Source organism: Prionailurus bengalensis, chromosome C1 (assembly GCF_016509475.1).
Source record: "Prionailurus bengalensis isolate Pbe53 chromosome C1, Fcat_Pben_1.1_paternal_pri, whole genome shotgun sequence".
NCBI classification, from domain to species: domain Eukaryota; kingdom Metazoa; phylum Chordata; class Mammalia; order Carnivora; family Felidae; genus Prionailurus; species Prionailurus bengalensis.
This window is the reverse complement of record NC_057345.1, coordinates 42,867,790-42,895,623: the sequence shown is the minus strand read 5'-3', so window position 1 is coordinate 42,895,623 and position 27,834 is coordinate 42,867,790. Positions and strand designations below refer to the sequence as shown.

General features: G+C 38.2%; 1 protein-coding gene, 1 non-coding gene and 1 pseudogene across 2 annotated transcripts in view; 2 read left to right on the top strand and 1 right to left on the bottom strand.

The window, feature by feature from the left end:
- SCP2 (sterol carrier protein 2) overlaps window positions 1–27,834 on the bottom strand; it is a 118,274-nt gene that overhangs the window by 70,873 nt on the left and 19,567 nt on the right. Inside the window, exons 6-8 of the mRNA XM_043574996.1 lie at window positions 18,522–18,648; window positions 6,742–6,805; window positions 896–982 (exon numbers count right to left, since the gene is read on the bottom strand). Coding sequence (XP_043430931.1) covers window positions 896–982; window positions 6,742–6,805; window positions 18,522–18,648 — 278 coding nt within the window. The remainder of the gene's footprint in view (window positions 1–895; window positions 983–6,741; window positions 6,806–18,521; window positions 18,649–27,834) is intronic.
- Window positions 10,705–12,025, top strand: LOC122480512 (annotated as a pseudogene).
- Window positions 13,184–13,309, top strand: LOC122482328. The gene has a single exon (XR_006297116.1). It is a non-coding gene; the product is annotated as a small nucleolar RNA SNORA63 (small nucleolar RNA).

Genomic DNA, 27,834 nt, shown 5'->3' with positions numbered 1-27,834 from the left:
CAAAATAGATTTTTTCCTTATAGCAAAGCTGTGAAGGAAAATGGCAAACACAAGAAGACTTCTCTGAGTTCAGCTGGACTTTATAAATGGGCAGACCTTCATATTGCAACAGATAAAAGCTGACCCCATTTATTCAATTGCATCCTACCAGGGTCTTCCAGGTGGTAAGCAGGAGCTATACAGTACCAATTCAACCTTCTGGGAAACAGATATTGTCAAGCAATTTTCAAGATGCAACTATTATTATTATTAGAGCTATTTTTTTCTTGTTTTCATTTTTCCTATTTTATGTTTACTCTTAGCTACTATAACTGAGTAACATTTCCTAAGATAGAAGCATACAGTAGAGAAAACAAAATGCTCAAGGGAGAAACTCTGGACTCTACTGGCCTCCTAAGCCACATTTAAATGAATAAAATACAATTTTTAAAAAGTAGGTAGAACTCAAGAATGAAGGAAATGAAGTACATAATTTTCCAAGAGAAAAGACAGTCTGTCTCCAGATAGGAATAGGAAGTAAAGGGGCCCCTGGGTGGCTCAGTCAGTTAAGCATCTGACTCTTGATTTCAGCTCAAGTCATGATCTCATGATCGTGGGACTGAGCCCCACTTCGAGCCCCACTTCAGGCTCTATGCTGAGCTCAGGCTCAGTGCTGAACATGGAACCTGCTTAAGATTCTCTCTTTCTCTCTCCCTCTGCTCCTACATGTGCACACTCTCGCTCGCTCTCTCTCTCTCTCTCTCGCTCTCAAAAAAAAAAAAAAAAAGGAATAGGAAGTAAGGGCGCGCCAGAGTGAGGACTTCATTAGTAGGAGCTCTATACAAGCAGATACAGTTACAGATATACCCAGATGGAGCAGTTACTTCTATTAAATATTAAAATATGGTTTTCTTACCAACATTGTAAGATAGTCAAATAATCAAAAACTTCTCGAGATTTCATCACTTCGTCTAAACTGTATTCCTTCTGGAACTGGGAATTCCTAAATACAAAATAAGTAGTTACAGAATACGAAGTAGCAGTTATAATTTTTGTTGAAAATGTTCTGATCCAGAAGTCAGAGAATAATATGTAAATATTATTTTTACAAACAAAAGATAGGCTTTTATGAAGAGTTTCAACCTTTTTTTTTCAATAAATATTAACTTTTTATTATGGTTATTATGAGTAATATAATAAGTGCTACGCTAAAACTGGTAATACTATAGGCATCTTCATTTAATATATATATATATTTTTCATTTAATATATTTTGACTGTTCTATTAATATAAGATTCTCTTTTATTTTTTAATTTTTATTTATTTTTAACTTAAATCCAAGTTAGTTAACATATAGTGTAATAATACATTCAGGAATATAATTTAATGATTCATCATTTACATGTAACACCCAGTGCTCATCCCAACAAGTGTCCTCCTTAATGCCCCTCACCCCTTTAGCCCTTCCCCTGACCCAACCCCCTGCCAGCAACCCTCAGTTTGTTCTCTGTATTTAAGAGTCTCTTATGGCTTGTCTCCCTTCTCTGTTTTTATAACATTTTTGCTTCCCTTCCCTTATGTTCATCTGTTTTGTATCTTAAATTCCACACATGAGTGAAATCATAGGATATTTGTCTTTCTCTGATTGGCTTATTTTGCTTAGCATAATACACTCTAGTTCCATCCACATTGTTACAAATGGCAAGATTTCATTCTTTTTGATCGCCAAATCCATTGTATATATATACCACATCTTCTTTATCCATTCATCCACTGATGGACATTTGGGCTCTTTCCATTCTTTGGCTATTGTTGATAGTGCTGCTATACACACTGGGGTGCATGTGCCCCTTTGGACCAGCACTCGTCTTTCCTTCGGATAAATACTTAGTAGTGCAATTGCTGGGTCATAGGGTAGTTCTATTTTTAATTTTTTGAGGAACCTTCATACTGTGTTCCAGAGTGGCCGTACCATTTTGCTTTCCCACCAGCAGTGCAAAAGAGATCCTCTTTCTCTGCATCTTCGTCAACATCTGTTGTTGCCTGAGTTGTTAATTTTTGTCATTCTGACAGGTGTGGGATGGTATCTCATTGTGGTTTTGATTTGTATTTCCCTGATGATGAGTGATGTTGAGCATTTTTTAATGTGTCAGTTGGCCATCCGGATGTCTTCTTTGGAAAAGTGTCTATTCATGTCTTTTGCCCATTTTTTCACTGGATTATTTTTTGGGTTTTTTGGGTGTGGAGTTTGATAAGTTCTTTATAGATTTTGGATACTAACCCTTTATCTGATATGTCATTTGCAAATATCTTTTCCCATTCTGTTGGTTGCCTTTGAGTTTTGTTGATTGTTTCCTTCGCTGTGCAGAAGCTTTTTATCCTGATGAGGTCCCAATAGTTCATTTTTGCTTTTGTTTCTCTTGCCTCTGGAGACATGTCAAGTAAAAAGTTGTTGTGGCTGAGGTCAAAGAGGTTGTTGCCTATTTTCCCCTCTAGGATTTTGATGACTTCCTGTCTTACGTTTAGGTCTTTCATCCATTTTGTGTTTATTTTTGTGTATGGTATAAGAAAGTGGTCCAGGTTCATTCTGCATGTCGCTGTCCACTTTTCCCAACACCATTTGCTGAAGAGACTGTCTTTTTTCCATTGGGTATTCTTTCCTGCTTTGTCAAAGATAGTTGGCCATAAGTTTGTGGGTCCATTTCTGGGTTCTCTATTCTGTTCCATTGATCTATGTGTCTGTTCTTGTGCCAGTACCATACTGTGTTGATGACTACAGCTTTGTAATACAGCTTGAAGTTTCAACCTTTAATAAGTAAGTTGTTTGAACTGAATTTTTTAAAAATATGAACTCCAACATACAATATGTTGTAAAATAAAAATGTGTTTAATCTTCATCCTGGCTTCCTAGCATGGAGCTTCTAAAACCTGTGCAATTTCCTGAGTGACAGGAGTGTCTTTGTTATGCTAATATGGTGACATAGTGGGCCCCCTGTTAACTGTATGGGGTGCGGGGGCTGGTCACCAGAAACACCAACTGTGTGAATATAGGGGTTAGGACTTTTGAGCCAGTTTGACCCCTAAGGAGAAGGGAGGGGCAGGAGATTGAGTTCAATCTTGTGTCAATGATTTAATCAAGTACGTCTGCATAAAGCCCCAGCAAACACTCTGGACACTGAAGCTTGCTGAAGCTTCCTGGTTGGTGAGTACCTTCATATGCCAGGAGGGCAATGTGTCCTGACTCCATGGGGAGAAGGTACAGAAGCTCTGCTTTAGGAACCCTCTCAGACTTTGCCTTATGTGCCTCTTTGTTTGGCTGTTCTTGAGCTATATACTTTATAATAATACCGTAATCATAAGTATAGCACTTTCCTGAATTCTGTGAGGAACTCTAGTGAATTATCAAACCTGAGAGGTCATGGAAACCCCTGTATTTATAGTCAGTTGGTCAGAAGTACAGGTGGCCTGGAGACCCTACTTGTGGCTGGCATCTTAAGTGAGGGGAGTCTTGCGGAGGACTAAGTTCTTAATTCCTGGGGTCTGCATCAACTCGGGTGGTTAGTGCCAGAATTGAATTGCAGTATACCCAGTTGGTGCCAGATCAGTTGGGGGTTAAAATGTAATACCACCACCACCACCACCACCACCACCACCACCTAGAGAATTATTAAATACTAGTTCCTTAAGAGCAAAACAAAATTACTTGCAATTCAGCCTTTTGTGGGGATGATATTATACAATTACTTTTAATGAAGATGAAGGCTAATGGAGTTCTTAAATAAATGTAGAAAACCTGTAATAAATTATCTGCATACTTCAAAACACATTTCCTTTCTGTGAAGAAGAAACTTAACCACTGCAAAGAAGAAACTTATTTTTATTCCCTTTGGCTCCTCTAACAATAAAATGAGATGATTTCAGAAACTGCTCTGGCAAAAATAGCAGAAGCAGTAGACACCACAAAGGAGAGTCTATAAGCAAACTTCAACTGGTATGGAAATGAACAGCAATTCAAATGTTTAGAAATAAAAGCCATGTAACTTAGATCTGCATACTAGTATCTGTACCTTTTCTTCTAAAGTTAACTTTGATCATCACCAACTTCCATAAAACACCTAATTTGTGCCAGATCCTGTGGTAGGCATGTGGGACATAGGCCTAGTCCTTACCCTCAAGGAACTCAGTATGAATCTGTGGCAAATAAATACAATATGATAAATACCATGACAGAAATGTTATACAGAGTGCCACGAGAGCATACAAGATGAGCATCAGACCCAGATACCAGAGGGAGCTTTCCCTCTGGGGTTAGCAAATAACAGGAAGGAGGAGACAGAGAATTACTGGCAAAAGAATCAGGATACGCAAAGCCTCTTGAGTTAAAGTAGCTCACTAAAGCTAGGGCATGAAGTTTGGGAGGAAATATAGTCACAAGGTGACAAAGATGGAGCAAGAGAAATAAAGATCAGATCATGAAAGGCCAGTATATGGTATTTACATTTTATACTAAAAACATTGAGGAACTACTAAAGGATATTAAGCTGGAGTGTAACAATCAGACTTGTATTTAAACAGGAAGGCTATTGGGGCACCTGGGTGGCGCAGTCGGTTAAGCGTCCGACTTCAGCCAGGTCACGATCTCCCGGTCCGGGAGTTCGAGCCCCGCATTAGGCTCTGGGCTGATGGCTCAGAGCCTGGAGCCTGTTTCCCATCCTGTGTCTCCCTCTCTCTCTGCCCCTCCCCCGTTCATGCTCTGTCTCTCTCTGTCCCAAAAATAAATAAACGTTGAAAAAAAAAAATTATAAACAGGAAGGCTATGGTACAAAAAAGGGATGGTAAAGGGCATTATCAAAAGCAACTAAACTAAGAGATGAGAACAATAATTAAGGCAAGAAAGGCTAAGGGCCTAGAGTAGGGAATTGGAAGTTAAAGACAGAAAGAAGGGATGAGTTCAAGAGACAGTAAGGACGCAGCATTCTGTTCATCCTCAACTCATCTGCAATTCATATGGGACACTGAGGAAGAAAGCAGAGCTAAGAATGACTTCTAGTTTTCTATTATTAGGTATATATTGATGTCATTCATGAAGAATACTAAAGTAAAAATAGGGTTGAGAAAAAATGATCAATTCTGTATGGCCATGTTGACTCTGAAGCACTTATAAAGCATCTAAGTAGAAACAACTAGGAGCAAGTTATAGACACAGGTCTGAGGGCTCAAGTGGCATGAACTATCCCTAATTCGACACTACTTATCACAGATTCTCACTGCCTTTAAGTATTCTTATAATTTGTGAGGAAACACTTGAGAAGAGTTTTATAATTCAACCTTCTTAGAAATATGTAACCGGGTATCTATAACAACTAGTGAGCAAACATAGGATCTCTTTCTTTCCTCGCCAAGGAAAACCTAGTGCAAGAAGTTGGCATCTGAAATTTCTGAGCAAAACCTAGAAGGCTATTCTTGGCTGTTACAAAGAGTTTTACATGATGAAACGGACATCCAGAAATAACATTTGCCTATTCAACATAATTGAGAACTTACAATATGAAATGGAAGACCACTGGGGACAAGGAACTTATCTATCTTGTTCACTGCTGTATCACTAGCAGCTAAAGGTATGTTGCACACAGTAGGCCGCTGAATACATATTTGTTGAGTGAATGAACTCCCTTTAGAAGAATGCTATAATGAATGGATAAATGATGCCTGGTTAGGCAGGGTGTTAAGTAAGAGAAAGACTTTGATTCTCTAGAGAAAGTTAAGAGCTACTCCTTGAAGCCTCAAAGCCAAGAAACTGCAGCGTTGTCAATTCCTCAATGTATTGGTATAGTTCCTTACTACTTAGGAAATAACAAGGATATTTGAATGGTTCTCCAAGTTCTAAGGACAAAGAATTTGCTCTAGATCATTTTCATGGGTTTAAGACTACTTATTCAAACTCTACTATTCAGGTGCTTGCTTCGGCAGCACATATACAAACTCTACTATTCAGTAACAGCAAAGTTTTATTGAACATATACTGTGTTCCCATACCCTGCTAGATGCTGGCGATACAAGATAAGACAGAATCTCTGCTCAAGGACCATCATCATCAAAGAAAGACTTATAAATAACTAAGTGGGACAGGGTGATGTGTTATAATAGAGGTATACAGACAGTGCAATGAAACTCATGAGAAAAAAAAAAAAAATTATGCCCAGGAAGCTTTAAGAAGGTGTTTAGAGAAGGAATGACATTTGGGTTGGGGCTTGATGGGTAAATAGATATTCACCAAACAAAAGAAAGACAAAAGGATATTCCAGGGAGAGTTAACAGCCTAAGTAAAAACACAGAAGTGAGTACTGTATACTACACTTGGGAAAAAACAAGTGATCTGGTGAAGCTAGAGACTGTAAATAACCAGAAAGTAGTATGAAATAAGACTGGCAAGGTAGAGTGGGCCAAATTATAACAAGCTTATTAACTCATATGAAGGAGTTTCTATTATATCATATAAGCAATGAAAATTCACTAAAACTTTATCAGCAATCATTCACATTCTTTCTTAAGCTTAAATAAATGACATTCTAAATATAAACAAACCCAAAGCTAAAACTGTAGTTAAAAGTTTACCTGGGTACAGGCCTTTTATAAGAAAAATAATGAAACATTCTAGTTAATATCTTTGATGTCTTCCCCTTACTTTTTAAGTATAAAGTTGTATATTACATAGCAGGATAACTCAGATTTTTACAATTTCATATTTCTGAAATACTTACGGGTTATTAACTGAATGTTTATGATTTTTCCATCCAATTTTTGCAAAATGTTCAACCTTTGTTCCTGTAGAGAAAACAAGTAAATGCTTTCATATTGCTTATTAAATGTTACAATGGTACGCAGTGTCCTGCCAAATATTTCTGCATTTTCCCTTGCACAGATTGTCAATATTGGTCATGTCAACAGCTGATCCCCCACATAAATATTTAATTAAACTTGTGTATATTTAATGAATTGAATCCACTAATAAGCATATGAATATGAATATGAAAAGCACTGAATATGAAAATAGTTCAAACTGGTTAATTCTATCTAGTATAAGTGAGAGTCCAGTTTCAAAAACCAGAATATATAGCCTGGGATTCTCAGTGGATATAGGGCAGGAAAGCACTGCCAGCAATTTTTTAAGGAGTTTGCCAAAGTATCCCAATGCCCCTGGGCTAAGTGAATTTTACAACCCACACCCTCCAGGACCTGGTCCTTCTCCTTCCTTATGAAAAGGCAGAAGAGTCTTTAGAAAAGTTATAACCTAGGGGTACCTGGGTGGCTCAGTTGGTTAAGCATATGATTCTTGGTTTTGATCTCATAGTTTGTGAGCTTGAGCCCCACATCAGGCTCTGTGCTGACAGTTCGGAGCCTGCTTGGGATTCTCTGTCTCCCTCTCTCTGTTCCTTCCCCGCTCATGCTGTCTCTCACTCAAAAATAAATAAATAAATATTTTTTAAAGTTAAAAAAAAAGAAAAGAAAAGTTATAGCCTAACAAGAAATATGTATGTTTTTAAATTCTTTAACAGAAAGTTTAAAGATTAGTGTCAGAAAAACAAAAGGATGTATTAAGGAAGTTAAATACGCAAAAAGTTTTTACTACTTTAAAAAAGACAAAGCAGTATAAGATAGGTTTTGAATCCTGCTTGAGAGCCAGAAAAACCAAGGAAGGAAAAGGAACACTGATAGCAGCTGATAATGTTATGTTAATAGATGATGGCACAGGAAAATGAAGAGCCCCCATTTCTGTTTCATCTCTATCATCTCTGTCAGGAGGATGATCTTCAGAGCAGAAATGACATACATATAATTGAGCAAATCTTGTCTCAATTCTAATAAAAAAGGAAGAAGGCAGAATCCACACTAGTGATCTCATACAAAGAAGAGTGATAATCAGGTGGCAGCCAATATGGGTTCAGTAGGAACAAGCCATAGAAGATTAATACCTGTTTTCATTGGTTTGACTGGTAGATCAAATGAAACATAGTATCTGATTATCAGCAAGACAATTAAATTTTTTAGGACATCTTTTGGGACAAGGTAAGGAAATACTATACTGTGGGTTTTGGTTTTTGTTTGGGGGGAGCACAATGATGTTACTTTAAAAAATGAGGATTCTGTCAAATACGTTTAGATAATACTGGGTTAAACAAAGTGAAACAGGTTTCTTTATGGCAAGACATTCAGAGCCTTTACTATTATTATATGTGTATCATGACTGTCCAAAAGGGGGTTAAAGAATCTGAAGCATCTCCCAACTTATCTGACCCACGAAATAGAGAATCTTATCAGGTTACTGTCCCACAGAACACATATTGGGAAACCACCAACATTGACTAATATAGGTTAACCTGCAGAAAAGTCTCTAGTGCTAACCTCTAACCTCAGCCATGCTCTGGCTAATATGTCTACCAAAAATTGGATTAGAAAATTAAAGGCATGTTCACCAAACCTGAATGTGGGAAGGACTGCTATAATATTGAATCCAAATAGATTCAACAAAGCTTATTAATGGGATGGATCAGAATATATTCAAATTAAATGACCAATTCTATTCCTGGATCCCCAAAACAATCTGGGAAAAGGAGCAGCAACTATGAGAAATGCTCTGAGGTTCTGTTTGACTACAAGTTCAATATGATTTAATAGTGTGACGCAACTACCATAAATGCTTACATGTGATCCCAGTATCCACAATTAGACTTGATGAATTATGAAACAAGTCAAATGAGAACAGTTACACAGTTAAGTGAGAAACAGTTAAAAGGAAGTTAAGCACAAGGTCTGGCAGGTTTCATATATTTGAAGAGCTATAGAAAGAGGCTCACCTCCTGTGAGCCTCAGAAGACAGAAACAAGACCATGGATGGAAACTATAGGGAGAGAGATTTGAGTTCAACATGGAAAAGACCGCTGTAACAACTGGAATCACCCAAAAAATGGAAGGAGTGACCATTGGTGGGACTAGAGTGATGAAAATGTTCGGTGGGACTGGAGTGATGAAAATGTTCTGAAACTAGAAAGTGGTAATAGTTGCAAAACTCTGAACACATTAAAAATCACTGAATTGTATACTTTAAACAGGTGAATTTTATGGTATGTGAATTATATCTCAATAAAGCTGTCATTAAAAAAAGAAAATGAATTAAATTCCCAACTCAAAAACTAGAAAAACAACAACCAAAGTAAACCAAAAGAAAGCACAAAGAAGATAAAAGCAGAAATTAATTGCGGGAAAAATAAAAAGAGTAGACATAATCAATCAAGATCCTGTTATTTTGAAAAATTTAACAAAATAAGGGCACCTGGGTGGCTCAGTAAGTTGAACGTCTGACTCTTGATTTCAGCGCAGGTCATGATTCCAGGGTTGCAGGATGGAGCCCCATATTCGGCGCCATGAGCATAGAGCCTGCTAAGAATCTCTCTCTCACTCCCTATGCCCCTCTCCCCTGCTCATATGCAGGCTCTCTCCATCTCTCTCTCTCTCTCTCTCAAATTAAAAAAAATTTTAACAAAATAGACAAATACCTAATTTAATTTTAAAAAGGAGAAAGCAACGGGTTGCCTGGATGGCTCAGTTAGTTAAGCATCTGACTTCAGCTCAGGTCATGATCTCGCGGTTTGTGAGTTTGAACCCCACATCGGGTTCTGTGCTGGTAGCTCAGAGCCCGGAGCCTGCTTCAGATTCTGTGTCTCTTTCTTTCTCTCTGCCCCTCCCCTGCTCACACTCTGTCTCTCAAAAATAAATAAACATTTAAAAAAAAAGGACAAAGCATGAATATACAAACATAAAAAATAACAAGAGGGAAATATCATTGAAATCGAAAAAATTGTAAAATTGCAAAAGACTACTTTTCAGACTTCAGTACAAAGATTTGGAAATCTAAATGAAATGAATAATTTCCTAGAGATACATAAATTACCCAAAATAACCTCAGTGAAGATAGAATATTTAAACATAAGGAAACCAAGCAACTACCAAAAAGGAAAAAAAAAAACAAAAAACAACAACAACAACAAAAAACAGGCCAAGATGAGTTCACAGGGAATTCTATCAAACCTACAAAGATTAGGTAATCTCCATGCTCCATAAAGTGTATCAAAGCATTAAAAGTAAGGAGAGGCTTCCTATTTCTTTTTATAAAGGAAGTATGAAATTAACATAAAATCACTTACAAATGTTGATTTGAAAGTACTATATAAAATAAAATAGTGACAGAATCTAACCCCACATTAAAAAAAAGTCAATACTTCACAACCAACTGGCATTCATTCGAGATATGCAAAGTTGGTTCAATACCAGGAATCCAGTAATAAAATATTCTAATAATAGACCTAAGTGCAATTAACAGAGGCTAGAAAAAGCCTTTAACAAAATTCAATACCCATTCCTGAAAGAAAAAAAAAAACTCAAGAAAACAACTGATGGATGCTTTCTGAACACAACAAAATTATATATTATATATTATACTATATATATTTAATCATAAAAAATTTTATATTACATATCTTTTATATATATAAAAGATCCTGAGGCCATCAGCCAGCATCTTACTTAATGGGATAATAACATCTGCCATAATGGATTGTTGTGAGAATTGAATAAGAGAATATAAGTATGGAAAGTCATTCATTCATTCATTCATTTACTCATTCAACAAGTATTTATTGAGTCCTTCCTGCCCACAGACACTGCTGAGTAAGCATCATTAAAGTCTCCCCTCGCACTGCCATCATGTCTAAGTCAGAGTCTCCCAAAGAGCCTGAACAGCTGCGGAAGCTTTTCATCGGAGGTCTGAACTTTGAAATAACCAATGAGAGTCTGAGGAGCCATTTTGAGCAATGTGGACCGCTTACAGACTGTGTGGTAACGAGAGATCCAAACACCAAGTGCTCCAGAGGCTTTGGGTTTGTCACCTATGCCACTGTGGAAAAGGTGGATGCAGCCATGAATGCAAGGCCACACAAAGTGAATGGAAGAGTTGTAGAACCAAAGAGGGCTGTGTCGAGAGACAATTCTCAAAGACCTGGTGCCCACTTAACTGTGAAAAAGATTTTTGTCGATGGCATTAAAGAAAATACTGAAGAACATCATCTAAGAGATTGAATAGTATGGGAAAATTGGAGGGATTGAAATCATGACTGACCGAGGCGGTGGCAAAAGGAGAGGCTTTTCTTTTGTAACATTTGACTATCATGACTCTGTAGACAAGACTGTCATTCAGGGGCGCTTGGGTGGCTCCGTCGGTCAGGCGTCCGACTTTGGCTGAGGTCATGATCTTGCGGTCCGTGAGTTCCAGCCCCGCGTCAGGCTCTGTGCTGACAGCTCAGAGCCTGGAGCCTGTTTCAGATTCTGTGTCTCCTTCTCTCTGTGACCCTCCCCTGTTCATGCTCTGTCCCTCTCTGTCTAAAAAATAAATAAATGTTAAAAATTAAAAAAAAAAAAAAAAAAAGACTGTCATTCAAAAATACCATACTGTGAAAGGGCACAACTGTAAAGTAAGGAAAGCTTTATCTAAGCAAGAGATGGCTAGTGCTTCCTCCAGCCAAAGACATCGAAGTGGTTCTGGAAACTTCAGTGGTGGTCATAGAGGTGGTTTTGATGGGAATGACAAATTTGGCTGTGGAGGAAACTTCAGTGGGTGAGGTGGCTTCGGTGGCAGTCAAGGTGGTGGTAGATATGGTGTCAGTGGATATGGCTATAATAGATTTGATAACAATGGAAGCAACTCTGGAGGTGGTGGAAGCTATAATGATTTTGGCAATTACAACAAGCAATCTTCAAATTTTGGACCCATGAAAGGAGGAAATTTTGGAGCCAGAAGCTCTGGACCATATGGTGGTGGAGGCCACTTTGCCAAACCACAAAACCAAGGTGGCTATGGTGGTTCCAGCAGCAGCAGTAGCTATGGCAGTGGCAGAAGGTTTTAATTACTGCAAGGAAACAAAGCTTAGCAGGAGAGGAAAGCCAGAGAAGTGACAGGGAACCTACAGGTTACAACAGATTTGTGAACTCAGCCACACATAGTGGTGGCAGGACTTAGCTGCTACAAAGAAGACATGTTTTAGACAATACTCATGTGTATAGTCAAAAAACTTGAGGACTGTATTTGTGACCTGTACAACAGGTTATTTTAGTTTCTGTTCTGTGGAAAGTGTAAAGCATTCCAACAAAGGGTTTTTTTAATCATGACATTGAATAAACATGTCCTTTAAAAGAAAAGACACACAAATATTTATTATTTACATATGGTAGGGACTGTAGAAGAGAAAGGGGAAAAAAACAACAACGTTCTTCTATCTAGATTACATGCCAAGCACTGTGCTAGGCTGGATATATTGAGAGTAAACAAAACAGACATGGATCCTGCTTTCATGGAGTTTACAAAATAATGAGGAAGACAAAAATTAAACAAGTAAAACTACACACACACAAACACACACAAACGTTTATATATATATGAATATAAATAGTGCTAAATGCTATGAAGGAAAGCAATTGGGGGCTATCTATGAATGAGAATAATAGGAGGGACCTGCTTCAATTTGAATGGCCAAGGACAGTCTTTCTTTGTAGAATAATTATAGAATACCTGCTTTGTGCCAGGCACTGTTCTAGGTAACAAGAAATGAACAGGGAATAAAACAAAAGTGAGTGGCCTTATGGAACTTAGATGCTAGTTGGAGGAGACAATCAGTAAGAAAAAATATATATGCCAGGTTTTATAAGTGTTATATAAAATAATTCAAGAGGAGACACAGAGGATAGGGAGTTCCAGGAAAGAGGGTAATCAAAGAAGCAGATGACAACTTTTAAGCAAAGACCTGATGGAAATAAAGGAGCTAGCACCAATGATATCTTAGGGTAAAGTATTCCAGAAGTGGAAACAGCAAGGCCCTGCCTCAAGCAGGAATGTGTTCACTGTTTTCAAAAACAGAAAGGATAATGTGGCTGGAGTAGAGTGGTGAAAGAAAAAATGGTAACAGATGAGGTCAGAACACTAATGAGGGTAGGGGAGCAGATCGTGCAGAAGTTTGTAGGCCACAATAAGACGTCTAAGCTTCAATCTGAGTATGATGAGAACATATGGAGAGTTTGAGCAGAGGAGTGAACTCATCTGGCTTATATTTTAAACACATTGCACTGAAGCAGGGTTTAGACTGTTAAGTGCTGATATAGCTGATATAGGATATAGCTGTTAAGTGCCGTGTTGTCACTCCCCCTGCTCAAAATAAAGTTGTTTCTTAACTATACCTGTTTGCTATACTCCTGTGACAGCAAGGGACACTTGGTCTCATACACGTCAATAAAATTAAATACTGATTTGAATGGCGATTCTTGAATTAAAAAACAACAAACAAACAAACAAACCACAAAAACCACAACAACAACACAACAACACTGCTCTGGCTATATAGTAAAGAACTGACTGCAGAGATACACAAGAAGAGGCAAAAAACCAAAAACAAAACAGGACTCCTATAATCCAGATGAGAAATTAGGGTGACCTGCACTACAGTAGAAGTGGTAGAAAGGGTGAGAGATGTTTACTGAGAAATGAGTGAAAAGGTTTGCCAATATACTCATACTGTCAAGTTCAAGCAGAATCAAGAACAGCCCCATGGTTTTTGGCCAAATGTCCTAGAAAGATGGAGTTACCATGTATTGAAAGGGGAAATCTTCAGGAGGAACAGAGGAGAAGGGGGGAGTTCAGAGAAAGAATTAGGACTTCAGTTTTAGACCTATTAAAGTTGAAATGCCTATTATAGACATCCAAGTGGAGATACCTTGGTAAAGTGTTGGAGATATGAGACAGGATTTTTTTAAGACCTAATGGATGAGGACAGCCAATCTTGAAAGAATGGAGTAAATAGCACCGTAGCCAAAGGGAATATGAGACTCTGAGGCAGAAAACAGTTTGGTTTACTGAAGACAATGAAAGAAGGCCAGGACAATGGGAATGAAAACAACAAGAAATTATTTTTTAAAATACAGAGTCTCATTGTTTTACAATAACAAATAATGAATACATATTTTAGTACCTAAATGCTACAGACTGTGTCCCTGACAAAAATCATATGTTGAAGCCCTAAACCCCAATGTGATAGTATTTGGAAACAGGACTACTGGGAGGTAATTAGGGTAGTGAGGTCACGAGAGTGAGGTCCCCATGACAGATTAGTGCCCTTACAATACTCTTAAGGGGCGCCTGGGTGGCTCAGTTGGTTGAGCGTCCAACTTCGGCTCAGGTCACGATCTCATGGTTTGTGAATTTGAGCCCCGCGTCAGGCTCTGTGCTGACAGCTCAGAGCCTGAAGCCTGCTTCGGATTCTGTCTCTTTCCCTCTCTGCCCATCCCCACTTGTGCTCTGTCTCTCTGTCTCTCAAAAATAAATAAATGTAAAAAAGAAAAAGAAAAAAGAAAAGCAATACTCAAGAAGGAGAAGAGAAAGATGTTTCCTTCTCCCTCTGTCTCATTCTCTCTCTCTCTCTCATTCTCATTCTCATTCTCTCTCTTTGCACCTACACAAAAGAAGAGGTCAGGTGAGTACACATGGAAGGGCAGCCACCTACAAACCAAGACAAGAGGCCTCAGAATAAAATCTATCTTGTACCTTGATCTAGGACTTCCCAGCCTCCAGAACTGTGAGAAATTAATTTTTGTTGTTTGAGCCACCCAATCTACGGTATTTTGTTACGGCACCCAAGCAGACTAATATACTGGAACTGAGGTTACACTAAACAAAAATGTAAAATACATGAATGGCTTTGGAACAAGGAAGTGGGTTTTAAGGAAACTGCTAGTGAAAGCCTAAATAAAGTGCCTTAAAGAAACTATTAGTAGAAGCCTCCAGATCCTGTGAGGATGCTGTTGGTGAGGGTTTACAAAACGATAAAAACCTTACTGAGGAACAGAGGAAAGGAGATCCTTGCTGCAATGCTTGCTGACACTATAGTAACACTATTATCTGCAGTTATGTGAAAATCAGATAATAACCAAAATATTGAAGGTGCCACATGATTTCTTCTTGCTATTTATAGTAAAAATCTATACTGCTATACTGAAGAAAGGGCTGTTAAACAAAAAGAATTCAGGACCTGATGGCATTGAAAGTTCAAGCCTCTCAAAGTGGGAAAAGATGCTAAAATTAAGTAACAGTCTTTGAGCAAAGATCAAATCCAGGGCACTGCTTGTAAAAAATGGTACAAGGATGAAGCCCAAGGTATGACAAATCTTTTGCTATGATCTCAGAAATATCAAAAGTGACGCCTCAGAATATAGTTCAAACAGACAAAAAGCCCTCTAAAGAAAAAAAGGTTGTGCCTCACAAATCCTCTCAATCAAAGAATCAAGAAGCTTAAGAATGTTGTCCCTCAGCTGTTTCAGAAGGGACCCAAGGTAGAAGAAAACTTATCTTTATCTTTTTTTAAATGTTTATTTGTTTTGAGAGAGAGAGTGTGTGTGTGCAGACAGGTGAGAGGGATGGGGAGAGGGAGAAGGAGAGAGAGAATCTCAAGCAGGATCACAGAGTCTGAAGGACTTGATTCCACAACTCTAGGATCAAGACCTGAGCCAAAATCAAGAGTCAGACATTCAACCAACTGAATTTGAAGTTTATTTATTTATTTTTGAGAGTGGGGGTAGAGAATGAGCAGGGGAGGGACAGAGAGAGGAAAGAGAGAGAATCCCAAGCAGGCTACACACTCAACACAGAGCCCAACTTGGGGCCTGATTTCACAACTGTGAGATTCAACACAGAGCCCAACTTGGGGCCTGATTTCACAACTGTGAGATTAGGACCTGAGCCAGAATCAAGTTGCTTAAGCAACTGAGCCACCCATGCACCACCTGTATATTTATGTTTTGTGTACTTCTCTGTATTGAGTTATAATACCCATCAATGACAAATTTTTTGATTTTTAAAAAATGCTGGGTTCAACCCGCTAAGCTGATCCCATCATTTCCTAGCAGGTCACAACCCACAGTTTGAAAAACTCTGGTCTAGGGTTAAGAGCTGTGGTAATAAAAGGAACTGGAAGGAGTCTGGAGTCTTTGTTTTAGAGTCTGCAGGTAGAAATGATAGGACATAATGGGACTGGAGGGACTGGAATAAGAAGAATAAGAAGGGAGAAGTGTCAAAGATGACTCATGTTTCTGCCTTGAACATCTGAATAAATGGAAGTGCCACTTAGATGAGGAAAACTAGAGGAGGAACAAGTTTAAAATTATGGGAGAAGAGAAGAGTTTGCATCTGAACATGTTAAATTGAGATGCCTATTAAATATACAAGCAGATATCCAAGATGCCACCTGGTTATGTAAGTATAGAAGCCATCACTGACTGCCCTAAGTTTGCCTTCCTCACCCCACCCTTGTTTTTTTTCTTCACAAGACTAATAACTACCTGAAAATTACCTTCATTTTTTTCATGTGTTAATATCTCTCCCGTACTAGAAATGTAAGCAAAGACTTCATATTTCATCGCTTATTTATAGCTTATGAATGAATACACTAATATACTTAATTCTTTTTCCCTCTTAAATGTCCTTTGAGGTCTGACTTTGCAGTTTCCTACAACAAAAGAAGTGGAATGTATTTCCCTATCCCTTGATTCCAAGTTTGCAATGTAACTTGCTTTGGTCAACAGCTGAAGTCTCACAAGGCTTTACATGCTGCAGATTACTCTCTTGTCCTCCTGCTGTCACCATGAAAAGGACATGCCAGGGCTGGCTCTCTGGTCCCAGGAGGAAGAAAGATATATGACCCAGTCAAACAAGAGTAGAACAGAGCCTCCAGTCATCCTATAGTCATATGATTAACCCAAACAAGAAAAGCTGAGTTCAGCTTAGATGAGCTGATTCCTAGTCAATCTCCTAACTTGTAAAAAATAATTATTGTTTAAAATCACTGAGTTTTGGCATGGCTTATTACAAAGCAATAGCAAACTGATATACCGATGTATCCAATGCCTAGAGCAGTGCCTAGAATATAATGACAGCCCAAATAATATTTTAAATGAATTATTTAATTGAAAAAGAAATAGATAAGGAATAGCCAAAGAGGTAAGGAAAACCAGGAGAATGGGGTGTCACAAAAGCCTAGAGAAGAGTATGTTTCAAGAAGGAAGTAGTCAAAAGGGATTAATGGTGTTAAGGTCTATTAAATTAGGATTAAAAAATATTTACTAGATATGGCAACATGGTGCTCAATAGTAGCCTTGCGAAAGAAGGGAAGCCAGAATGGAACAGACTGAGTTTTAAAATGCAGGAAATAGCATTAAGAAAGAAAATTCTCAGGGTGCTTGGGTTGCTCACTAGGTTGATTGTCTGACTTCGGCTCAGGTCATGATCTTGGAGTTTGTGAGTTCGAGCCCCATGTTGGGCTCTGTGCTGACAGCTCAGAGCCTGGAGCCTGCTTTGGATTCTGTGTCTCTCTTTCTCTCTACCCCTCCCCTGCTCATGCTCTGTCTGTGTCTCAGAAATGAGTCAACATTAAAAAAATTTTTTTTAATAAAAATAAATAAATAAATAAACAAACAAACAAAATTCTCATGGCCAAAAACTGGCAATGTTCTTCCCACCATTCTTCCTTGAAAATTTTTTTCCTTTCTAATTATTTGATTTTGGTTATCAAACAACCTGGGATATTTTTCCTGCAAAGAATAAGAAAGCTGAACTTCATGTAGGATTACTTACTTTCTTATCTCATAGTACATAGCAAGGCACTGGTTCAGGGTCATACCATTAAAAAAAAAAAAAATCCTACGGGCGCCTGGGTGGCTCAGTCGGTTAAGTGTCCGACTTCAGCTCAGGTCACGATCTCACAGTCTGTGAGTTTGAGCCCTGTGTAGGGCTCTGGGCTGATGGCTCAGAGCCTGGAGCCTGCTTCCGATTCTGTGTCTCCCTCTCTTTCTGCCCCTCCCCCATTCATGCTCTGTCTCTCTCTGTCTCAAAAATAAAAAATAAAACGTTAAAAAATTTTTTTTAAAAATCCTATCTGTACTATCCCATGCTTTAACTAACTGGCTAAGGCAAGCCAATCATTTGATTATCAGTCAAAAAATTAGGATGTTTACCTACAAAATGCAAATCAACTATGAAATTTAAACCTCATAAAACATTACAAATGACCAATGATGGACTCTTGATGAATTCAAGCACTAAGAATAAAATTTGACTATATAAACCTATTACCAAGAGCAAGCTTTAAGTCTCGTCATATTCAGAATGGATACACCTCAATTTATAATTCATGATTATAGGGGACAAGACTTATGTTACTTTTCCTGTTTCAATTTCTTGGTATGGAACATTCTAGGTACCTCCCATATGATATCCTATACATAAATACCTTCTCTACAATTAAATCCTACATGAACTATTTCTTCAATTTAATTCAAAAACCACTTTATATTTTATAGATCCTGATATTTTCCACAGTTCCTAAATAAATTCCTATTGTTTCTCTTCACATGCATATAACTATCGATAGGCCTTAAAATGTTTTTAACATACCATATTTTTCCATGTGTTCTTTTCCAGCAAACCCAAACATCTGAGGAGCAACTGGTTTGGCACACAATCCATATTTTTTTATCAGGACCTCAAGATGCTTATCAACTGGATTGGTCTTTTGTGAAGTCTAAGAGAGGGGAGAAAGAAATAAGTACTTGACATGCTAAGTGTCTCTTTCAACTATTACAGTGTTACTTAAGACGTCTGCTTATTTTAAGCCATAGTAAACCAAAAATAAGCAATGTGAATAAAGTCAGTCAGGAAATGCTTTGCAGGGAAACATGGAAAGGAAAAATAATCAAGTGAGGTGTTAATTTTTTCATGAAGTATTTATAAAGAATCCAATATGTACCCATACTACTCAAGGTAGTATGCTCTGCTCATCTGGCATTTACAACTGAGGCAGGGAGGGGACAAAAGGTGATGAAGATAAAACTAAATTAAAATATAAATAATAATGCTATAAAGAAGAACAAATTCAAGTAAGGGGATAAAACTGAACGTAGGAAGTGCTACTTTAATTTTTTTTTTTTTTTTTTTTTTTTTTTTTTTTTTTTTTTTTTTTGAGAGAGACAGAGTGTGAGCGGGGTGAGCAGGGGAGGAGCAGAGAGAGAGGGAGACACAGAATCCGAAGCAGGCTCCAGGCTCTGAGCTGTCAGCATAGACCCCAATGCGGGGCTCAAACTCACAAACAGTGAGATCGTCACCTGAGCCGAAGCTGGACACTCAACCATCTGAGCCACAAGGCACCCCTAGGAAGTGCTATTTTATACACAATAGACAAGGAAGGTCTCATTGACAAAACGATATTTGAGCAAGAATGTGAAGCAGTAAGGAGTAAGTTATTTGGGTAACCTTGGGAAAGGAGCATTCTAGGCAGAGAGAACAGCAACCAAAAAGATCTTAAGGCAGAAGCATGCTTGGGTTTTTGAGAAAAGAAGTGAATTAGGGCTAAGATAAAGAGTGTAATCACCTCAGAGAGTGTAATCACCTTTGTTTCCTAGTTCTACAATATAAGAACATAGTTACTACCACAAATATTTCACAAAGGGAAAGCTAACAGTTTCTTCTCAGTTTCCCTGCTAGACCATGAACTCCCTGAAGGCAGGAATCTTTTTTCATACACCTTTGCACATACACCCAATGACTAGCATATGGCCTGCCACACAGCAAACATTCTATACTTGTTGAATGAATAAATGAGGATTATTTTTGGTCCACAAGGAGTTCCAAAGGGAATACTGCTAAGCCCTTCTCTTTAAGAAAATATAGGGGTCCCTGGGTGGCTCAGTGGGTTAAGCATCTGACTTCAGCTCAGGTCATGATCTCGCGGTCTGTAAGTTTGAGCCCCACATCGGGCTCCGTACTGACATCTCAGGGCCTGAAGCCTGCTTCGGAGTCTGTGTCTCCCTCTCTCTCTGCCCCTCCCCTGCTCATGCTCTGTCTCTCTCTCTCTTTCAAAAATAAACATTGAGGGGCGCCTGGGTGGCGCAGTCGGTTAAGCGTCCGACTTCAGCCAGGTCACGATCTCGCGGTCCGTGAGTTCGAGCCCCGCGTCAGGCTCTGGGCTGATGGCTCAGAGCCTGGAGCCTGTTTCCGATTCTGTGTCTCCCTCTCTCTCTGCCCCTCCCCCGTTCATGCTCTGTCTCTCTCTGTCTCAAAAATAAATAAAAAAAAAAAACGTTGAAAAAAATAAATAAAAATAAACATTGAGAAAAAAAAGAAAAAATATAGGCCTAAAGAAAGAAAATTATTTAGTTAGATATGATAAACACTTGACAATCCAAATGATATTTTGATAGAAATGGGTCTTGTGAATCTCTGGACACAGAAATATTAAAAATAAGAGTTCTAAAGAAATTTTTAAAAACAAAGAGAAGGGGATCCTGGATGGCTCAGTCAGTTAAGCATCTGACTTCAGCTCAGGTCATGATCTCATGGTTCATGAGTTCAAGCCCCAAATCAGGTTCTTTGCTGTCAGCACAGAGTCCACTTTGGATTCTCTTTCTCCCTCTCTGCTCCTCCCCTGCACCCTCTCTCTCTCTCCCTCTCAAAAATAAACATTAAGAAAAAAAAGTTTTTTGGGAATGCAAGCTGGTGCAGCCTCTCTGGAACACAGTATGAAGGTTCCTCAAAAAATTAAAAATAGAACTACCCTATGACTCAGCAATTGCACTACTAGGCGTTTATGCAAGGAATACAGGTGTGCTGTTTCAAAGGGGCACATGCACCCCAATGTTTATGGCAGCACTATCAACAACAGCCAGATTATGGAAAGAGCCCAAATGTCCATCGATGGATGAATGGATAAAGAAAATGTGGTATATATATACAATAGAGTATTACTCGGCATCAAAAAGAATGAAATCTTGCCATTTACAACTACGTGGATGGAACTAGAAGGTATTATGCTAAGTGAAATTAGTCAGAGAAAGACAAGTATCATATGACTTCACTCATATGAGGACTTTAAGACACAGAACAGATGAATATAAGGGAAGGGAAGCAAAATAATATAAAAACAGGGAGGGAGATAAAACATAAGAGACTCTTGGGGCGCCTGGGTGGCTCAGTCGGTTGAGCGTCCGACTTCAGCTCAGGTCACGATCTCACGGTTCGTGAGTTCGAGCCCCACATCAGGCTCTGGGCTGACGGCTCAGAGCCTGGAGCCTGCTTCCGATTCTGTGTCTCCCTCTCTGCCCCTCCCCTATTCATGCTCTGTCTCTCTCTGTCTCAAAAATAAATAGACATTAAAAAAAATTTTTAAAAAAACATAAGAGACTCTTAAATATGGAGAACAAAGAGAGGGTTGCTGGAGGGGTTGTGGGAGGGGGGATGGGCTAAATGGGTAAGGGGCACTAAGGAATCTACTCCTGAAATTATTGTTGCACTAGGTGCTAAATAATTTGGATGTAAATTTTTAAAAATAAAAAATAAAATTTAAAAAAGTTTTTTTAAAGAGAAAATGTTCACTGCTAAGTAAAAAAGGGGTGCTAATTAAAACAATGATATATAACTTCTGCTTCTAGACAAGATGGATTACAGAAAACATATTTATCTTTCTAGCTTAACCATCTAAAAGCTTGGACAAAATATATAAAGCAACAATTTTCAATGTACAAGTATAAAGCACAGCATAGAGATCTCTAAGAGAAGGAAAACAAATAAGATGAGCATTATGATTTTCCCCAGATTGCTACTTGGAAAGAACAAGGAGGAGTAACATGGAGTCCAGCAATCTTCCTAAGTTGAAGAAACAGAGTTCAGAATTCAAAGAGAACAAGCCATCTAGAATTCACAGAGAAGGGAACTGGAGACAAAAAGAGACAGACAGAGAACACATATGTGCACATGCTCTGAAATGGATAGCAACGTGCAGAAAAATGAACCTGGACCACTTTCTTACACCATACACAAAAATAAACTCAAAATGGATGAAAGACCTAAATGTAAGACAGGAAGCCACCAAAATCCTCGAGGAGAAAGCAGGCAAAAACCTTTATGATCTTGGCTGCAACAACTTCTTACTCAACACATCTCCGGAGGCAAGGGAAACAAAAGCAAAAATGAACTATTGGGGCCTCATCAGGATAAAAAGCTTCTGCACATCAAAGGAAACAATCAACAAAACTAAAAGGCAACCAACAGAATGGGAAAAGATATTTGCAAATGACATATCAGATAAAGGGTTAGTATCCAAAATCTATAAAGAACTTATCAAACTCCACACCCAAAAAACCCAAAAAATAATCCAGTGAAGAAATGGGCAAAAGACATGAATAGACACTTTTCCAAAGAAGACATCCGGATGGCCAACTGACACATTAAAAAATGCTCAACATCACTCATCATCAGGGAAATACAAATCAAAACCACAATGAGATACCACCCCACACCTGTCAGAATGACAAAAATTAACAACTCAGGCAACAACAGATGTTGACGAGGATGCAGAGAAAGAGGATCTCTTTTGCACTACTGGTGGGAAAGCAAAATGGTACGGCCACTCTGGAACACAGTATGAAGGTTCCTCAAAAAATTAAAAATAGAACTACCCTATGACCCAGCAATTGCACTACTAGGTATTTATCCAAGAGATACAGGTATGCTGTTTCAAAGGGGCACATGCACCCCGATGTTTATAGCAGCACTATCAACAACAGCCAAAGTAAGGAAAGAGCCCAATGTCCATCGATGGATGAATGGATACAGAAGATGTGGTATATATATATATATATATATATATATATATATATATATATATACATACACACACACACACACACACACACACACACACACACAATGGAGTATTACTCAGCAATCAAAAAGAAAGAAATCTTGCCATTTGCATACGTAGATGGAACTAGAGGGTATTATGCTAAGTGAAATGAGTCAGTCAGAGACAGACAAATATATGACTTCACTCATATGAGGACTTTTAGACACAACATATGAACATGCGGGAAGGGACACAAAAACAATATAAAAACAAGGAGGGGGGCAAAAACATAAGAGACTCTTAAATATAGAGAACAAACAGAGGGTTGCTGGAGGGGTTGTGGGAGTGGGGGATGGGCTAAATGGGTAAGGGGCATTAAGGAATCTACTCCTGAAATCATTGTTGCACTATAGCTAACTGACTTGTATGTAAATTTAAAAAATAAATTTAAAAAGTGTATTCCAAGAGTTTTATGGAATAAAAAAAAATCCAACTAAAAAAAAACTAAAGTGAAATTACACACACAAAAAACTCAATTAGCAGAAAACAAAGAGAAAACGGGAAAAAGAAGACATTGAACAACAACAAAAAAAAAACAAATAGCAAGATAGTAAGATAGTAGATTTAAACTAGTGCTGTCCTTGGGGCTTCTGGGTGGCTTAGTCAGGTAAGCACCCGACTTTGGCTCAGGTTGTGATCTCACAGTTCATGAGTTTGAGCCCCACGTTGGGCCCTGTGCTGACAGCTCAGAACCTGGAGCCTGCTTCGGATTCTGTCTGTGCCTCTCTGTTTCTGCACCTCCTCTGCTTGTACTCTCTCTCAAAAATAAATAAACATTAAAAAAATTTTAAACTAATGTTGTCCAAGTAAACATTTACTAACAGTCTCATGAGGGTCGGGGAGGCATAACTAATGTATTTGCCAATTTTTGTGATGTAAATACTTCCACTACAGCCAATTTAAATCACTGAAAGCAAAGATGAGAAGAGTTGTGCACAATCACGCAAGAGTCTCGCAAGCTGGTAGAAGCCAGTAGGTATTAGTTTCAGCTATTAATTTAAACCCTATATATCAATAGCCACATTAAATAAAAAGGATACAAAAAGCCCAGTTAAAAAGAGGAGACTGATAAATTGTTAAAAAGCAAGACCCAACTATATGTTGCCTACAAAAATCTAATTCAAAAACCACACTGATATATCACCTCATACCTGTTAAAATGGCAATTATCAAAAAGACAAGAAATAATAAGTATTAGAAAAAGGGAACCTTTGTGCACTACAGGTGCAAATGTAAATTTCAGCCACTATGAAAAATAGTATAGCAGCTCCTCAAAAAATTAAAAAGAGAAATACCATATGATTCAGCAGTTCCACTTCTGGGTATTTATCAAAAGAAAACAAAAACACTAACTCCAAAAAATATATGTACCCCCATGCTTACTGCAGCATTATTTACAACAGCCAAGATATGGAAACAACCTAAGTGCTAAGTGCCCATCAACAGATGAATGCATAAAGACAATGCGGGCTATACAGACATATAGATACACACACACATATATACATATATATATATATACACACACACACACACATATACATATATACACACACATATACATACATGCACATACATATAATAGAATATTATTCATCCATAAAAAAGAATGGAATCATGGGGTACCTGGCTAGCTCAGTTGGTGGAGCATAAAACTCTTGATCTCAGGCTTGTGAGTTTGAGCCCCAAGTTGGGTATAGAGATTACTTGAAGGAGAAGGAGAAGGAGAGAGAGGAGGAGAAAGAGGAAGAGGAGGAGGAGGAGGAGGAAGAAGAATGAAATCTTGCCATCTATGACAACATGGATGGACCTTGATGCATTATGAAAAACTAAGTGCAATAAGTCAGAGAATGACAAATACCATATGATCTCACTTACATGTGGATTCTCAAAAAACAACAACAACTGGCTCACAGATACAGAGAACAGATTGGTAGTTGTCAGAGGGTAGGCAAAAGGTACAAGCTTCCAGTTACAAAATTAAAAAGTCATGGCCGAGGCAGTGGCGGGGAACCTGGCTGGCTCAGTCAGTAGAGCATACAAATCTTGATCTCAGGGTTGTCTGTTCAGAACCCATGCTGGGTGTAGGGATTACTTAAAAATAAAATCTATTAAAAAGTCATGGAGAGGGGCGCCTGGGTGGCGCAGTCGGTTAAGCGTCCGACTTCAGCCAGGTCACGATCTCGCGGTCCGTGAGTTCGAGCCCCGCGTCGGGCTCTGGGCTGATGGCTCGGAGCCTGGAGCCTGTTTCCGATTCTGTGTCTCCTTCTCTCTGCCCCTCCCCCGTTCATGCTCTGTCTCTCTCTGTCCCAAAAATAAATAAATGTTGAAAAAAAAAAATTTAAAAAGTCATGGAGATATAATGTACAACATGGTGACTATAGTCAATAAGACTTTACTGCATATTCAAAAGTTGCTAAGACTGTAAATCTTAAAAGTCCTTAAAAGTTCTCAGCATAAGAAAAAAGTCTTGTAACTAAGTTTGGTGACAAACGCTAACTAGACTTATTGTGGTGATCATTTCACAATATATGCAAATATCAGACCATTATGTTGTACACCTGAAAGTAATATAATTGTGCATCTCAATTACACCTCAATTTTAAAAAGCCTAATTCAAACAAAGACAGAAATAGGAAAAAGGATGGGAAAAGATATACTATTCTAATTCTAATCAACAGAAAGCTGAAATGCCTATGTTTGTATCAGACAAAATAGATCTAAGATCAAGGAACACTACAATAAAGAGGATTATCTCACAATGATGAAGGGGTCAATTATCAAGTACCTAACAATCCTAAATGTTAGTATACCTAATATCAGAGCTTGAATACATGAAACAAAAACTGACAGAACTGAAAGGAATAGACAAATCCACAGATTTAGCAGAAGATCTCAATACTTCCCCTCTGAATAACTGATAGAACAAGCAGACAGGAAAATCAGTAAGGATATGAAGATTTGATCAATATTAACAACCAATATGACTTAGCATTTACAGAACACTCCACCCAATAACATCAGAATACATATGAAAGTGCACAGACTATTTATCAAAATAGACCATATCCCAAGCCAAAAAGTAAGTCTCAGTAATTAAAAAGTATTCATATCATACAAAGTATATTCTCTGACCACAGAGATTTAAAATAGAAACAAATAGGGGTGTGTGGGTGGCCTGGTGCCTGGGTGGCTGGATGGTTAAGCATCAAATTTTGGCTCAGGTCATGATCTCACGGTTGGATCATGGTTCCAGCCCCGCATCAGGCTCCTGCTGTCAGCGTAAAACCTGCTTCTGATCCTCAGTCTCCATCTCTCTCTTCCCCTCCCCTGCTTGTGCTCTCACCCTACTTCAAAAGTTAATAAACATTAAAAAAAATGTTTTTAATAGAAACAGAGAACAGAAAGATATCTGAAAAATGCCTAAATATTTAAAAATTAAACAACATGCTTCTAACACATGGGTGAGAGAAGAAATCACAATGGAAAATTTTTTTTCAAGTTTTTATTTAGATTCCAGTTAGTTAACATACAGTGTAATATTAGTTACAGCTGCAGAATTTAGTGATTCATCACTTACATACAACATTTGTTATGCTCATCATAACATCCCTCCTCCCCACCCGCCTCCCCTCTGGTAACCATCAGTTTGTTCTCTACAGTTAAGAGTGTTTCCTGGTTTACCCCCCCCCCTCCTTTTTTTTTTTTTTTTTTTGAAATTTAAAAATAATTTGAAATAAATGAAAATAAAAGTATGACATAAAAAAACGTATGGTATGGGGGCCCCTGGGTGGCTCAGTCGGTTAAGCATCCGACTTCAGCTCAAGTGATGATCTTGTGGTTCATGAGTTCAAGTCCCACATTGGGCTCTGTGCTGACAGCTTGGAGCCTGGAGCCTGCTTCGGATTCTGTGTCCCTCTCTCTCTACCTTTTGCCCACTCTCTCTCTCTCTCAAAAATAAACATTAAAAAAAATTTTTTTTAATTTACGGTATGCTGCTTAAGCAGTGTTTTAAAAGAATGTATTGTATCAAATACCTACATTTGAAAAAAGGCCAGATTTAAAAGCAATGGCCTAAGCCTCCAACTTTATAGACTATAAAAATAAAGAGCAAGTTAAACCCAATGTAAAAAAAAGGAAATATTAAGGATCATAGCAGATGTAACTAGAAAGTGAGCAGAATGAAATAAATAGAAATTAGCAGAATGGAACAGAAAACAGAAAAAATAGAGAAAAACCAATGAAAATAAAAGCTGGCACTCTGACAAGATCAATAAAATTGGTAAACACCTTTTATTTTATTCATCACGGGAAAAAGAGAGAAGACAAAGATTAACAACATCAGAGGAAGAACAAGGACACGTCTAAAAATCCTATTTTAGGGGCACCTGGGTGGCTCAGCCGGTTAAGCGTCCGACTTCAGCTCAGGTCATGATCTCAAGGTCCATGAGTTCAAGCCCCACGTCGGGCTCTGTGTTGACAGTTCAGAGCCTGGAGCCTGCTTTGGATTCTGTGTCTCCCTCTCTCTGTGACCCTCCCCCATTCATGCTCTGCCTCTCTCTGGCTCAAAAAAATAAATAAACATTTAAAAATAAATAAATAAATAAAAATCCTATTTTAGATGCCTGGGTGGCTCAGTTGGTTAAGCGTATGGCTTCAGGTCAGGTCATGATCTGTGGTTCATGGGTTTGAGCCCCACATCAGGCTCTATGCTGACAACTCAGAGCCTGGAGCTTGCTTTGGATTCTGTGTCTCCCTCTCTTTCTGCCCTTCCCCAGCTCTCTCAATCTCTCTCTCTCCCAAAAATAAATAAACACTGCACAAGGATGACATGCAAATTTGTGAAGCGTTCCATATTTTAAAAAATAAATAAAATAAATAAATAAATAAACATTAAAAAAATAAATAAAGATCTTACTTTAAAGAGATACTAGGGGAATAACATGATCAACTTTTTGTCAATAAATTCAACAATGTAGATGAAATGGACAAATTCCTTAAAAGGCATTATCAAAGCTCCCTCAAAAAAAA